Source organism: Apiospora hydei (genome assembly GCF_038363865.1).
Source record: "Apiospora hydei strain CBS 114990 chromosome Unknown utg000008l_segment0_segment0, whole genome shotgun sequence".
NCBI classification, from domain to species: Eukaryota; Fungi; Ascomycota; class Sordariomycetes; order Amphisphaeriales; family Apiosporaceae; genus Apiospora; species Apiospora hydei.
In genome coordinates, this window is record NW_027117367.1 from 2789796 (window position 1) to 2805747 (window position 15952).

Sequence of the window (15952 nt, forward strand, 5' to 3'; positions counted from 1 at the left end):
AAGCAATGCAAGTGCCGTGCACAAAGTAAATTGGTCGTGTCAAAGTCTTGGGGTCGTGTCGAATCTCTTTCAGGGGGAGGGGCGCCGACCAAACAAGTGCAGAACAAAGGAACGAGGGCAAGTTCGAGTCGAAGCGAATGGAGAAGGGCTCGTGAAAAAGGCCGGCCAGGTAGGTGCCGTAGCGGGTGTTGACTTGATTGCAGGTGTGTGTTGCTGTGGCAGAATAATTCGGGGCGGCGGGTTTCACAGTGATGAAAGGAGACATGGGGGTCCCCTCCTCGTGCCTACTCGTGCCTCTGGCTGCAGCACTGGTCGTACCAAGTACTGCGATTGACCCTTGATTAGCAGGATTAGCCCGTTGCCGTTTCAAGATTTCGAAGCAGGCGCAGCACAAGCCATGTGCCCACCAGAGCCCCCCAGTGCTGGCCAGTGGCAGTAGCCGCAGTACCAGTGGCCCTTGTGGCCCCTCTGAAAAGCAGCAGTGCCCCTGCTGCCTGTGCTGCTAGTGCTGGGCGTTTTTTCTCAAGACACCAAGACACTCTGAACTTGAATTATTCAACCACCCACTGACTGTCCGTTTGCTGTACGTAGTCTTCGTAAGGTTTTTAGGAGGCACGATAGACTAAGCTCAAGATTTCAAGTCACATCGCAGGAAAACTTCGCGACTGCTGGTATTAACCCCTTGAGGGGAGGAAAATATTCAGAAAGGGCTGGGGAAGCGCCCATTTTGTTTTTGTTTTTTGAGGAGCGCAGGCCGGCGACAAAGCTACTCCTGATCGGGTAAGTATGATTCGGAGCCTTTCAGTAGGGTGTCACTCAATCTCCAGGAAAACTGGGCGGCCAGTACATCAAGTCAGTCCCCATCAACACGTTGCCGATAAGCCGTCGCAAATGACGTCGCTGTCGACCAAGCACTCTGCAATCAGAAACTGCCATTCGCCAGCCGGTAGTTGACAGCTCGACGATCAGGTTCGCTCGTCGCCAATGCATTGATGACTTGCCGTAGTGGACTGGCGGCCAGGCCCCGTACATACAACTTCGAACGGAGAGAGACTCGGAGAGAGTTTGCAAGAGAACGAATGAAAGGGAGGCGTTTGCTTCTTTTTTGCCTTCCAGCTGCGGCTGCTGTTCCTTCCCGCCACGCAGCCACCAACCAAAACCACACACTTGTGCACGCAGCCGCCCAAACCTCCTTCAGCGCCCACGCGCCCCTTACGGTCCCTACCGGTCCCCATTCTTGTACCACGACGTTATTTCGCCGAACGCTATCTGTAATATGAGGTCTCCGCAAGACATGGTATTACTGCTACATGGGACATACATGGTAACGGCTGAACGGCGGCTCGTCCATACTGCAACACATATGTGGGATCGTAATCTTTCTCGCCATCTGCCGTCGCTTAGAGTTCAGCGGTCGGCCTTTGCGGTGGTTATTGAGATTCTCGTGTCGGGTGGAAATGGGCAAAACAATAACCCGGCCATGTGAACACGCTTCGGAGAGCGCAGCGCCAAACTACCAACAGCTCTTACTGTAGTAGCATGCGACTACTCGTCCTTGCTGTGCAGCCAGGCACTTACCTAGTCGCAGCATCGTCGTAACCTCCTCCATGCAGTATTCGTGTCAAGTCAGCAGTGCCGTCAGCACCGTTACGAAGATGCCCTCTTTTTGCGGGTTGGCCTACAGTCAGCCCGCGCAGGGCGATCTGGGGGTCCCCCCTGATTGACAGGAGCTAAAACAAAAATAGCAGCCCACAAAGTGTGCTGGCTAGGCTTTGTGTGTGTGGCTGCCACCGGTTCGTAACACACTTGCCACAGCACTAACGCTCAGCCACAGCTCCACGAATCACGACATCATGCCTAGCCCCACGCGAGCTTGCTTTGGCCTGCAGGAACCATCTTGGACGACGACGAGGCAGTCCTCACAGCTGCATATGGGCAGATTTACACTTTGGTTCAATACCACTGTCCTAACGAAGGACTCGTAACACACCAAGTTCGAGCCAAAACTTGAAAGGCGAACTCAAAAGAACTCAGGCACCAACTCTATCTAATCCGACCGAGAGCGACTAGTCGTAGTACTGCGTCCGCAGCAGCATGCGGATGCAGTGGTGAACTCCCCGTTTACGGTAGGTATCTTCATATTACTTGAAGTAACAGGCTTGACCTAACCCAGGGCCGGATTTTGAATGTTTGTTGATTTCCCGTGTTATTAGCCACGATGTAAAGGACTGATTTGCGCATCTTTCTCTTATGGACAGAGAATTGGGCATATTGACTTTCACAACCGACATTTCATCGCTAAGAATTTCAAGCTTCAGAATGACTTGTGTGCCGAAGACGATGAAACATAGGCAGGTATTATGGTACCGGTGGCTGTTTCAAGCGGCTGATCTGTAGAACAGCATCCTCGGAGGAGCCGAAGCCTGAGGCAGTGAGGCGTAGTTGTCCGGGCGCGATCCGTATCTCGGGGAATATGACTATTCCCGGCTATTTCTCCAAAGGCGTCATCTCGTGTTCAGCTTGTCCTTCGACTCCTTCCTCTTGCGGTGAGATCGTGAGGAGTTAAAACCCGATTCGAGATACGATTACACAGAGCAGAAAGGCTCAGAGAGTTCCGCGGCGGGATGAAACGACCCCCGGATGACGTCTAAGAACCCCGATTAAAGTTGAAGCCATCCTCAGAACGTATAGTCCTCATGCAGCACCATGACTAAACCAGTACTCTTTATGGGCATTTTCGTCCTTCTCAACCTCATAGCTGTGAAAAGTTCATCTTAACTTCCTGAACTGCTGGAGGGCATCGGATATTGCACAAGAGAAGGGGAATAAGAAAGCCCCCAGAAAGAAATCACAGGGTCGATGTGGTGGCGTGGAAAACATAGTATGTTCATAACATTATTACATCTCTAGATACCAACATACCCAAGCAAGTAACACCACAATCATAATCCTTCATTCATCTCTGCATCCCGTTGGTAAAAGGAGCACCCGTCATACCAGGAGGAAAACAAGGTTCCCCGGCTGGACGCAGGAATACGCACCGCCATAGTGCCACATTCGACAATGGACCCTTCCGACCTGCCACTCCCCCTCACCAGCCGCCGCCCCGCCTACGGCATCTACTTCGAGCCGGAGCCGCGGTACGCGAAAGTGAGCGGCATCGTCGTCTCCGTGCTGGCCAGCAGCGCCTGTGCCTCGTTCTTCTGTCCGTCCTCCCCCTCCTCTCTCCCCTTCCTCCCATTTTGCCTCTCGGACCGCCAATTCTCATGCGCAGAACAACTCTGACAAAACAGTGTTCCGCTTCGCCCAGGTGAAAAGCTGGCGGAGTCTTGCGTGGACTACGTGGAGTAAGTCTGCCACCCATCATCAAGAAGCACACCTCAAAGGATAAGGAGAGGCGGCTCAAAAAAGAAAAGAAAAAAATCAATGCTGTACGTGAATGCTAACGGGCATCTTTCACTTTTTTCAAGTACTCCTGGCCATCTACTTCGACTCCTATCTATTCGTCATGGCATCCGCCGTCTTACACTTCAGCTTCTCCCTCAACGAGTACCATTCGCTCTGCGAAGCCGCGACGCTACTATGTCTCTTGGCGTATCTCTCTAGCAAGGTATGTACATATGCCTTGTGACTTAAGCTCATGCACATACTTACCACATGTCACTCCAGGCTGTAAGCATAACTCTTTGCCTTATATCCCCTACCTCGATAGGCAAAAAGGGGTTAGTTATCATGTGCTATCTTCGCTACTGACAGCGTTGCGTCTTGGGTTGGCCAGCTAGTCTACCTCTTTCTGTGCGATCGTGCCGTAAGTCACTTCAATCTACCTGTCTTCCTGTGTTCGGCTAACATGTTGACACCTCAATAGTACACCGTTTGGGGCAGTGGCGTCCCTCGCTATAAATCGAAGCCGTATCTCATACATTTCGCCATCCTAACTGGTAAGTTTACCCTGTGTCGAAATGGTAATATGTATATATGAGATGTGTTTGGTACTGATACAGAGTTTCCTTTTTCTTCGTCTTTTTTACAGGCGCCCTGTTCGCTTGCTGGATAATCCTCATCATATTTCGATTCAGCCGCCTGGAGAACGGCCTCTGCATCATCGGGATCCAACAGAGCGTCATGATCGGCCCCCTCGCCGTCGACGTGGTTTGCAACGTACGTATGTGGGCACAGCGAAATACAACCAACCAGTCCGGGCGGGTTATGCTACACTGTAATGAGCCTCGTTTACTGCTAACTCTCTGCCAGGCCTACCTGACCGCAGTCTTCACGTTCCCCATATACCGTGAGCTTCGAACTTAGGACTGGGCCAGCAGCAACTGAGATGTGACTACAGGATATACGACCAAGAGACCCGAACGAGCCGCGCCTACTGTCGCCTCCAGCAACACGAGGTCGCGAAACGAGAGACTGCTCCGGGTCGCTAAGAAGTCCTTCGTGGGATGCATTTTGACGCTGGGCAGCAGCATCGCGTAAACTCTGGTGCCCACCTTTTGCCGTCTCGCCCATAAACGGCGTCCCTTATTGACGAAGAGTATCAATGGACTAATCTACCGACAATATCACAGAAACCTCCTAGCGCTAATGTTGCTCGACGGCGAGCCGGCCTGGCTGTGTCTCCTCTGTTGCAAAATTGACGGTAAGCCATTTCGAGCTCGTTCCTACCGTGTCACTTTCGTTTCAAGCCGACTACCACTCATTGAGGCCCGCTTCTACCTATCGAAGTCATCTGCTGACCATATGCCATGTGCAATCTACTGAACCAGTCCTCTTCAACGCCGTCGTCCTCTTCTGGGTAACCCGCACCGACTCCCTCGACATCGCGCACTCGTCCCGCTCCAAGTCCGACTCGGCCCGCAGCCGCGTCACGCGCCTCTCCTTCTACACGGGCTGGATCCGGGCCAACATGGGCCAAGGCCCGCACCCGGGGCGGCCGTTCATCATCCCCCAAACTCCAACATCTCCTCTTATGGGCGGCGGCACCGACGGGAATAACAGCGCTGAAAGAGGTGGTGGTGGTGGCGGCGCTGGGACTTCGTCCGTCGGCCACAACAACAACAACAACAATAGCAGCAATAGCAAGGGTGGCGACCGACGGGCAGTCATCAACGCCACGGCGACAACAGCAGCACCAGCACCAGCACCAGCGGAGTCCTCCAAAGCCCCAACCCGATCGATTCTAAAGACCGCAGGCACCGGAACCACCGACACCGTCGCCGCAGCCCGTTCCGCCTACGAAAGCAGTACCGAAATCTGGACCGGTCCGGACGGACACGCGACCGAAGCAGCGGGACTCGGCATTTCCGAAACGAGGTTCGACAACGACAAAGAGGAGCTAGGAACAGATCCGCAGTCGGAAACGAGCGGTACAACGACTTCTACTAGCGATACCGGGAGATAGTGACGGAGAGGGTTTCTCTTCTCGGTATGATACGTTCGGTCGGGTGATTGCATCTGGCTACCTACCCTCGTACGTCTCAGCTCTTCCGTTGCAAGACTACATCCCGTCACCCCGTCACCTCGTGACTCTCACGCCACACGCCGGCCTCGTCTGTCACAAGTACTCCGTCACCTAGGGAAATGGAACGTCGGTGACGATCAACTACGTCTCGAGCTTCCTGTTCGCCGCGCTCGTCCTGCCGAACTCAAAGCCACGGCGGCCGAGCTCGGCACCCGCCCAACCCTCGTCATAACCAACTTGGGCGCGTCGCACTGCTGGAAGACCAGCGCGCTTCCTCCGCTCCGCTCCGGGGCCAGAGTTGAACGGCCTAAGCGGGGTGACTCCTATCGCCCTTTTTGGGAGGGGGCCTTGAGATCGACTCGCCCTCAAGTTTGCCGCCGCCTTGCGCGTCAACGCTACCCCCTGTTACCGCCCACCGCCGCCACTTGGATAGATAGACATCTCCATATGTAGGACCAGGGAAACAAAAACCGGAGGGTGCGCGACACACGCCACGTCCATCTTTCTTCTTCTTGGCGAGCGCAGCGTGGAGGTGGAGGACCCAGCGTCGCATTGGGCAACCAACCGGGCGGGTGGCGAATGACGCGCCCCCCTCCATGCAGCGGGGTTGTCGTCGCTCTTGCGTCGTCATTGTTCTCTGCGCGCTGGCAAAAAGGCTACGCGTGCGTCGAAAGCGTCGGCAGTATGCTCTTTTTCTTCTTCTTTTACCTTGTCCCCCCCCCTTCCCCCCGGACTGGATGGCAGAGGATGATCTCGCTGTTGAGCCGCATCAATTGTAACGACGCGGAAGCAAGCGTTCATAGAATGTAATCAAACCTTGGGAGCGTGTTTCATCAAGTAATCGGCTCGAGAAGGGAGTCAATTCGTGGTGTACTTGAAGTACTCGGTCAATATGGGGCTCAACTCAATCATTTGCGCCTTGACATCCGTATCAATGGCCACCTTACGAGAAGGCATTTTCAACCTTTTTATTAAGTATGATATTTATCTTATTCTGAGTAATTGTTGCCTGGTATTGGATGGGTATTGATTGTGGCGTTTTCATCGCCTGTGGTTCTTTGCCACAAAAAGGGTATTCATTGAACTCCCGGCCGCCCAGCAGGGAGCGAGCCCGCATCAGCATGCATCGAAGATACTGCCCGAATCTGGATGCAGTCGTCGTCGTCGTCCCCTCGAGTTACGTCGCGCCGTCTCCGCCGCCACTAACAGTCAAAGCGTGTAAAAAAGTCCGCTTCATTCCCTATTCCGACTCCAAGTACCTACGTGTCTAAAGGAAGTAGGTATCATAGAACCCTTCAAACCATGCACTTTTCCATATATAAACGCCCTTATACCCCGTGATCAACTCTTCTCTTCCCCAAACCCAGGCGAGAAATGTAGGTCTAATACCGATCTGAAGGATCGACACCCCGAGCGCTAGGAAACAATTGGGTGCTGGAGTACTTGTACATACCCGGAGCGGCTGTTGATCAAGATCGCCCCTCACTTGGCCGTCAGCAGCTTCTTCAACTCAGCAAACCTCACGGGCTTTGGCAGAAAGATGTCGATGCCGGCCGACTTGGCGTCGCGCTGGGCGTCGCGGCTGGCCAGGCCCGTCAGCGCAATGACGTTGGTGCTCGGGAGATTGTTCTCGCGCTCAAAGTCGCGGATGCGGCGCGTTGCCTCGATGCCGTTCATGACGGGCATGCTGATGTCCATCAGGACGAAATCAAAGTGCTGACTGGCCCCGTCCGACGATGTGGTACGGGGGCCCGGCAGGCACGCGTCTTTGAACTTGTCCAGGGCCTCTTGCCCGTTCATGGCTTCTTCGTACGTAAAGCCACACTTCCGCATGAACATGACCAGCAGCTGGAGGTTGATCTTGTTGTCGTCCACCAGCAAGACGTGGAGGTTACCACTGCCTGCTGTGTTTTCGCCGTTCGCTGAGCCCGAGGGGTCTTCGTCTTTGCCGTTCAGCAATTCTAGTAGTGGCGTCGCGGGGTTGAGAGGGCGTGGTGAGAGTTGCTTGAGGAGATCCTCCCTGTCCTGCTCAATTGCGCCATTGCAGTCATTTGCATCGCCGCCCCTTTCAATTTGACCGTTTGGCTTCAAAAGGTCTGCGTTTTCTTCAATCAGTGGTACATATGCGCCGTCTTTGAGACTCGATGTGACGTTCTCATTCGTGGACGGCTGCGCGTTCGCCATCTGCTCCGACCGTCGAAGAACATGCTGGAACACTCTGGCCAGCTTCTTTGGGCCGCATCTGGAAACATGTTAGTTCGTTATCCACCAAGCTGATCTGAATTCTCCGAGAGTGGAAGTGGCATAGGACTTACGGTTGAGGAATGACCTCGACAATCTTTCCCAGATCAGCCAAGGTCTTACATTGGTTCTGTGCGATCTTGATAGCTTCCTGGGCATCCAAACAAACAATGATGACCGGTATTTTCTCATTTCGACCCGAGGCCTGCTGGTCTTTCTTGAATTTTTCCTGCAATGACTGTATGGATGGCGGCTCGCAGTACATGTACACATCCGCTTGCTCTGGATCCGCTTCGTTTTCCCTAGTGACTTTCATTCCAAACCAATTTGTACAAGTGTCGGTCAATGTGTCGTTCAGCTTCTTGCTCTGCAAGTTGACAGCATGTGACTGGGAAGGACATTGCCCTTCCAAAAGGACCAGCCTCAATTCTTTTGTTTGCTCTGCGACATCGTGAACTTCCGTAGCACCGGCTTTCCTAGCAGCTTCCTTCGGCGCCTGCCTGAATTTGATCCTCACGTCGACTTCCGTCCCCTTGTGCTGTTGCGACTTCAGCTCGATGCTTCCACCTAACGAGTCGACAATCTGCTTGACAATGCTGAGGCCCAGACCTGTACCGGGCTGAAAGGAGTCCTCTTGGCTGAACGGAATGAAAAGGCGATCACGTTGAAATTCCTCCGACATGCCTTTCCCTGTATCCATCACCCGGATTACCGCTTCGGTCTTTGCGCCGTCCGAGCTACCTTGGCCCCGAAGTGACACCAACACAAACCCAGAAGCTGTATATTTCAACGCATTTCCAAGAAGATTCATGATGATTCGGCGGAGGGCACCTGGCTGGGTTTGGACCAACCACGAAGCTCTTGGGTCGATGTCCAGCAAGACCGAAACAGGCTCATCCTCCTCCTGGCCAGACTGGCTGCCTGTGCTAGACAACGAATCATCCTTTGAATTGTATATAGCAGTGTATCCGTTTTGATGCCGACCCGGATGAGGCAGCTTTTTGAAGGTGTGGCCGGCGGTGACTGCATCAACCACTTCCTCCACCAGGATGGCAAGGTCCACCACCGCCGTCATGTTTAGGCTCTCCAAAGATGAGTCGGATGACAAATTGATCTGCTTGTTCTGCTTCGCATGCTTTCGCATCTGTACCCGGCCAAGTTTGTTGATCTTGCTGTAATCCAGCACGTGGTTCAATGTATCAAGCAAAGTCTTACCACATGTCGATATAGAAGTTATGAGGCCTGACTGGTAAGAATCGGTAGCGGTGTCGATAAGGAACTCGGCAGCGCCGAGTATGCCGTGCAAGGGGCTGCGTAATTCGTGGCTCATACTTGCAATGAACGTCGTCTTCGCGGCCTCGTTCTTCTGGGTGTTGATGCGGCCAATCTCGCTAATGATGCTGCTGCCGAAAGCACGCAGATAGGACATGTCCTCGTCCAGGTTCATCATGCGTCCGGACATGGCAGTCCAAAGGAAGCAACCACCGGCAAGCCGGTCTTCGGCGTGATCGTACAGAGGTACAAATACCACAGCTTTCGCCCCAGGAATCTTCGTCAGGAACTCCTTATGGTCCATACGCGCTTTCCTATAACGCCTGCTGCTTTTATGTGAGTCAGGGGTCGTCGGGTGTCCGTGGCGTTCACGGTCGCTGGCGCTTTCGTCTTCTGAAGAGATGCCGGCCCCTTCGTCGGTGAATGAGAAACTTTTCCCTTGCGGGAAGAGGTTGTAGTATTTCTCAAGAGTAGCAAGGGAGATGGCTGACCCCCTCTCGATGTCCGCCCGAGCCGCTTCACTGGCGAGCGAGTAGGCCAAGATCTTGCACGGTCTACTCGAGGGGGAAACTTCCCCATCATCAGTGTCCATACTGAGAGTTTCGGACTCTGAGGTTGTCTGGTGTTGTGCGCTATCGTCCTCGTCGGAAGACTCGATGCTACCCGGCAGTAGAGTACTACCAGTAAGCTGCGAGTTGAGATGGATGGGCGTCGCATCGAACAAGACAACGCCGTCTGCCAAGGTCGCTTGGCGTAAGATTTCAGTAGCTCTATTAAACATCCGCGACATGCTATCGGGTCTAAGCTGGTTGGTAAGGGTCGGAGAGTGGCCGTTCTGGACGGCATGCTGCTTTTGTGATTGAGGATCGGAATTTCTCGACACGTTGGTATCGTATCCGGATTGTGTCGATTGATATTCCTTTGTTGAGGCGGTCCCAGAGTTATTTCGCGACAGTGGACGCCTGGCCCGTCCAATGCTCATCTGCGGCGGGCGAAGTGGCGGGTGATCGCTGGCAAGACCTTCCTGTACGGCGGATGCGGTTTCGTTCTGTGGTAACGATGCGCCCTCGATGAAAGTGGCGAGTCCGCGAACGATTCGTTCACCTTTGAAGCGGTCGACGCGATCTGCTGCCCACTCCAGGTGCCCCATGACGGCCTGCGCTACACCTTGCATGAACCGCAGCTCTTCCATTGTCAACCCATGGCGTGGGTTCTCGTCCGACACAGTATAGGTGCCAATTTTGTGGCCGTGTCGCGAGAGGATGGGCACGCCGGCGAAGAAGCGAATACCAGGCTCGGACACCACGTATGGGCGGGCCTGGAAGCGCTCATCCTTACTTAGGTCAGGGACAACGAAGCCGGCAGCGGTATAGGTACTGTTGGGATCGTCCGGTTCGGGGGCGGTGTAGGTGTTGGACAAGCTATTTTCGCAAATGGCATCCTGGCGCTTCAAGATGGTGCTCCCCAGCCAGAGGTCGTTGTTGGCGTTGTCTTCGACGAAAAGGCTGCGAGTGGCCTCGGCCAGGACCATCTGGTTGCTGCCGTCAATCAGCGACACCATGGCCCGCCGCACGTTCAGGCGCAGAACGGCAAGCTGGGCAAAGGCGGCTAAAGCCTTATCCTGTGAGCCCCTGGGCTTGTAGCCGATGCCCTGTAGGTCGGCGGCGGCCAGACTGTCGACATTGAGGGCGACGTTGAGGGATGAGCCCTGGGCGGACACCCAGCCTTGGTAGTACCGCTGTACCTCTCGTTCGCGCTGGTGCTCGCGGGGTTGGTGCTCGGCCTGATCGGAATCGGGGGCCGGCTTCGACATAGCGACGATCAGTTGTTGCAGAGCGACAGAGCGCCGGGGGTCAGATGTGATGCCCTTGCCACCCAGTGGCTGTGAGGGTAACCAGCGACTTGCGACTAGGCCGGATAGTCGGGGCAAGCGAGGTGTTTTTCTTCGGTGTTTTGCTTTTGCGATCAGGCTCCGATGGACCGACGCAGTCAAGATGGGTAGACCTTTCTGATGTCCCGGATTTTGAATCTTCCATTGGCCTTGGGCTTGGGCTGTGCTGGACTGGGTTGTGGACTGTACTGGACTCGAAGGGCTTCCCCAGTGTGCAAGACCATGCGAGTGAGATCCAGCATGGCTGGGGTACAGTACTCAAGGGCTTCTGCTTGGGGGGGCTTTGGTTGGGTGGCTTGGGAGGCAGCATGCAACCTACTGGCCATCGTCTTGTCAGATCTCGATGACGGGCCATGGGTTTGTGAAGGAATTGCGTGGAGCTGCGTCATATGATCAGTAAATGGGGGCGTGTTGGGGGCAAGGACCCGTCCAGGACCTAGCAGATCCTGCCTGTACTGTAGGCGCTGCTTGCAATAGGCCCAGGCGGCCAGGCCTGCTAGAAAGGCCCAGAACATGCCCTCCTCCCGGTCCACAATTGACTTTCCTAACATATTATTCAGCAGACAGAGCAGCATGCGCAAATGCAAAAAGCCCATGTTGGCCTACGGGCGCATTTGGACGAAACCAGCATGTTGAGAAATCAGAGTCCCATCAGCCGAAGCTATCGTAACCAGTAAACATCGGTAAATGCCGGACAATCAGTAAACAAACAATTACTCGCGACACACTCGGCAAATCGGTGACAGGGGCACACGTGCTGTCAGGCCACCTGTGCAACGACGGGCAAGCCTCTCCCCGTCCACTGCCCGTCAGGCGATACGATAAACTCCACGACGTCCTGTTTACCTACCTACTTGTCAGCCCGTAGCTAATGCACTTACTGAAGTACCCAAGGTAGTGCTAGCACACTGCCTGCGACTAACATGCCGTTACCTACTTAGGCTGCTAGGTCCTGTAGCACCGCTCTGCTAGATTCTAATCTCTTCTATGCATGCACGCATGTCTCAAGTCGACCTTTAGTTCGTCACCAATACGGATCGAAGCCAGATTCGACCAGGTGCTAAACACTAGTGGCCGATGATGCATCGTCCTCATCCACACGATGAAGAAATAAGGCCATCACCAATCCATTATTAATTATTAATTCCTGCAAATCACTTAAATATTGTAGTTGCACCGTCCTGCCACCTGCTCTCGGCATTCAAGGACTCCGCATCCCAATATCGAACGGCCCATTCATTTGACCGCATCAGATCGACACCCCCCGCGCCCACTTCCCCTCCGGATGTGAGAGGTTCATCACAAGTCCCTGTAAGGCCGGAGTGTTCCAAAATGGTACCTACGAATAGCTATGCATTGTGCAGGAAGAATATCGTTTTATTTGGAGCAAATGCTAATGTGGAAGCGCCGAGGGCTCCTTACCGCCCAGAACCTTAGGTGCCGAGGAAGCTTCAAAAACTCAGCGATGAATCATCATTCACCTTTGGCCATTTCGCGGTATCAATCGGTTCCCAGTGCGCCCCAACGTAACTTGAGATAATCGCACGTCTCCAAATACGATTATCAAGACATCCAGGCGACCAAGTTACCCCTGGAGGATGTCGATCAACAGCACGTGGTAGAACCTCCCTCCCTCCCGGGAGACCACCGCCATTCACCCATGCTTGGCCATTTTTCTCCTCCGCCCGCTGCCGTCGTCGTCGCTATTGCATCGAACCAGATATTATTCGCATCGCCCGAAGCTTTACTATTCTCTAGTCGACAGTTGACGGCATCGTTCATGAAAGGACTGGTGGATTCGGAATACTCATAGTCCTGGTATTTGTAAAATTGGAGCCGAACCTCGTCCAGGATGGCCACTAGATCGTACGTTGAATGGGAGCAAAACCCGACACGCACAAGGGCGTGGCCTGCGTAAGGTACTACATGTGATTTGATTTATTTGACATGACCTGGGGCAACAGCCCGTCGCACGATCGATACCATTAAACACGATTTAACCCCGGCTTTTGCCTGTGAGTGAGGTGGCTGAACCTACCTCACGGCACAGTCAACCGCCAACCGCTGGCGATCGTCAGGTACGCCTACAGGGCCTCAAACACCGACCGAACGGGTCTTCGGGAGCTTCTCTCCGAGGCCCAACTTCGACTGGTCCGAGATCTCGCCCCGAGTGTTTCAACGCGGAGCAGTCCTACCACCGGGACCCTTGCCAAGGGGGTTTAATTCTCTTCTCAGGGCAGCCACTTTCTCCCCGGAGACATTTGCGCCTTCGAGACCGGTTTCTTCGGAACCAAGACAGAAGATTCTCGGTGCATGAATCCGCAGCAACCGCCTCTTGATCGAGTATGACTTTCAGGCCATCGAGACAGCAGCCGCCTCGCGACTCCCGGATCTGGCGGGCATTGATGCCGGTGCCTTCTACGCCCCGCATCTAGCCTGCCATGGATTCCTCTGTCCGCTGAGTTGGCTAACCGGTTAGAAGCTGGTTCGAGACTCCAGACTCTCGCGGGGCTGGCTGCAGGAGGTAAAACACTCCGCATCATCCTCGACGCGAACCAGCAAGACACTATCCCCAGAAACCTGCCCGAAGCATGGGCCGCTTCAGCGCCTTGGTAGTAACATGGACTGAGGCAGCAGGGTTGATATGGACCTTGCCAGGAGGCGGTACATTCCAATATGGAGATGGTATAGGGTTTCCCAACGCTCTACACCAGGAGGACAGCAGCAAGAGCCACCCCCTTCCTCGACAATGTGCCTTTGAACCCGCAAGGCGTCGCCGCCGCTGCAAGCATTGCGCGGCGTCTTCTGAGCGCCGACCCAACCCTTCGGAAGAAGCAGGGGATTCTTGGCCCGTCGAACGGTCATGCTGTGCTTCGTCACCCCCGGGCGAATTCTGCGAAGGACATCTTCCGCTTTGGCGCACGGCCGAGGAAACCAATACGACCTAGGAGCAGATTTGAAGGTTATAGAGATGTGGAGGGGATTGGGCGTCGTGACATTCCAATGTGCCAGAGCAGATGGTATGGTTTGTTCAACATTTTCCAGGACACCGTCAAGGGGACGCGAGGGCAACAAGGAAGTCGAGATTGTGGAATATATGATGCATGTTCCAGGCGCCTTACCTTTGATCGTCGCCTTCGTGATGCCGGTCCAGTCGTCATAGGTTGGGTTTACTAACATAGCATCTCATTCAGTTGCATCAGCAACACCTGAGGGAGGGTCTTCCGGGGACTCTGCAGCGCGCTCTACATCAGCACGAGAGCAGACATCGTAAGCTATTGCTCGCATGTGAGCACCCGCGCCCTCAAACACCTCCAAACCCGTGGCTTTGGGGGACTCAAGGTTCCGCTGCGTCCAAACATGACGACACACTTGGCATCTTGGGTGATCATCCAGGCGGCCATAGACCACCAGTTTCCACCCAAGTCGCGTCCGGGCGAAGCAACGTGCTAGGCGCTCGATAAATCAGGCACTGGTGATGACCGCAAATATTTCTTTATGTATTTATTTCTCGAAGCGTTCCTGGAGCACCGTCTCAGGTCGGGCAGGTCAACTGCTACCATGATTGGACAAGATGAAATCACCCCAGAGAGATACGAGATACCAGGCCGAGTATGGATTGGATAACTTGGTCGTTGTAGAGCTCCGCAGCCGGATTCGTTGCATTTTTGGTGTGGGCTTGTCCCTAGAAAAGCATTGTCGAGCGAGTCCTCGCGTTTGCGGATCTTAATGGGGGATTTTCTTTTCTCAGGTGAAGGCAGGGGAGTTGGGGAGCGGGATTACCCGCACCCCCTGGAGGTGAAACCCACCAAACAGCTTCTTGCGCCTCACAGCATACAGCGTGTAGTCGGATGCATCCGGTCTTCTTGCTGCAAGGCATCCGGCTACGCGTGCTCTGATTAGGTGGGGAGGGATGTTCATTCATCTTGCGGTGGACGCGGGTGAGACATAGTTTGAGGCCGCGATGTCTGCCCTACAGTCCCGTCATGATCATGGGACGTTCCTATTGGTAGGTATGGGGCTGTGTTCTGGGGTTGCTATTGACCAGATAGGAGTTGCTCGCATGTTGTTCGAGAGGGCACTTCTTCAGGGGCAGCCGGCACCAACAGAGACGCGGAGAATAAGGTTGTGGGTCGACGTTGAGAAGCTGCAAGGCACCTGTCATTCTGTGTCCTGAGTGCTCACTTAGGCTAGGGGCTGCTGCATGCTTGCATCCATGGATGCTTGAAACAATGCTGCCATGCCCTCAATGACTAGGGGTGTTATTTCCATTACGTGGATAGGTTGAGTGATTGAGGTCCCTTGTTGCCTTTCTTGCGGTGTGATAGTGTCTCGTCGCCCAAAAGGGTCAATCAAGTTAGACTGGGAGAAGAAACCTGAAATATTGCATGCGAGCCTACACTTTATTGTAGAGCACACCCACCTGGTGTGGAGGGAGGCAGGGAGGGGTAAAGGGCATCATGGCAGAGATGCTCGAGCTTCTTGTCGGGCGGAATATCGAATAACTCTGAAGAGCAGCGGTGCTAAGATTCACCGTATAAATAGTTTGTAATAGTGATGCCTCTTTTTTCAACCTATCGGCTTAGAGAGCGAAGCATGAGCGAGTACCGGCACGTTGGGTTCGTTGACGATTCTCGGCATGAAGATTCTCGGGTATGCTAAGCACGCTGTACGAAAGATCGACGGGCCGGGCCACTTTCCCTGAGTGGGTACCTGGAGAATTGGGAACGGACCTGCAGTAGGGGCCTGCCAGTGGCCTGTCGGTGGCCTGTAAGGGCCTGGAGTAGGGGGACGGCACAGCAGCTAGCGGGAGAGAAACAGCCGCTGAAGACGCCAATTTCTGATTGGGCCACAGCCTTGGTCCCTTGTTCTCGGGAGTCCTTTGGGCCCTAAGAAAAAAAAGTATAATTCGCCCGGCGCATTCGGATCTTGCTGCTGACAAGACTTGCAGCTGAAGATAACGACGAGCAGTGCCGGCTGGGAAGTGCGAGGGCTGAATTGACCATTTCGGCGTCATCACTATTTCAGGCTTGGGGGATCGGACCATACATAATCAATTGCTAAAGAAGCCTTCTGCTTAC

At 54.1% G+C, this 15952-nt stretch overlaps 3 protein-coding genes across 3 annotated transcripts; 1 reads left to right on the plus strand and 2 right to left on the minus strand.

Moving 5' to 3' along the window:
• Window positions 1-3063: 3063 nt before the first annotated feature.
• Window positions 3064-5407, plus strand: PG997_011452 (uncharacterized protein; the record flags this gene model as incomplete). Its single annotated transcript, XM_066815767.1, has 9 exons — window positions 3064-3205; window positions 3294-3347; window positions 3471-3610; window positions 3869-3941; window positions 4034-4161; window positions 4255-4291; window positions 4343-4478; window positions 4575-4645; window positions 4773-5407. The coding sequence occupies 9 exons, from the start codon at window positions 3064-3066 to the stop codon at window positions 5405-5407; spliced, it is 1416 nt and encodes a 471-aa protein (XP_066665057.1).
• A 201-nt stretch (window positions 5408-5608) lies between these two features.
• Window positions 5609-6098, minus strand: PG997_011453 (uncharacterized protein; the record flags this gene model as incomplete). The annotated part of the gene is made up of 2 exons (XM_066815768.1): window positions 5609-5774; window positions 5827-6098. The coding sequence occupies 2 exons, from the start codon at window positions 6096-6098 to the stop codon at window positions 5609-5611; spliced, it is 438 nt and encodes a 145-aa protein (XP_066665058.1).
• An 851-nt stretch (window positions 6099-6949) lies between these two features.
• On the minus strand, window positions 6950-10793 carry PG997_011454 (uncharacterized protein; the record flags this gene model as incomplete). The annotated part of the gene is made up of 2 exons (XM_066815769.1): window positions 6950-7709; window positions 7783-10793. 2 exons carry the CDS (start codon window positions 10791-10793, stop codon window positions 6950-6952), a joined length of 3771 nt encoding a protein of 1256 aa, XP_066665059.1.
• Window positions 10794-15952: the final 5159 nt, after the last annotated feature.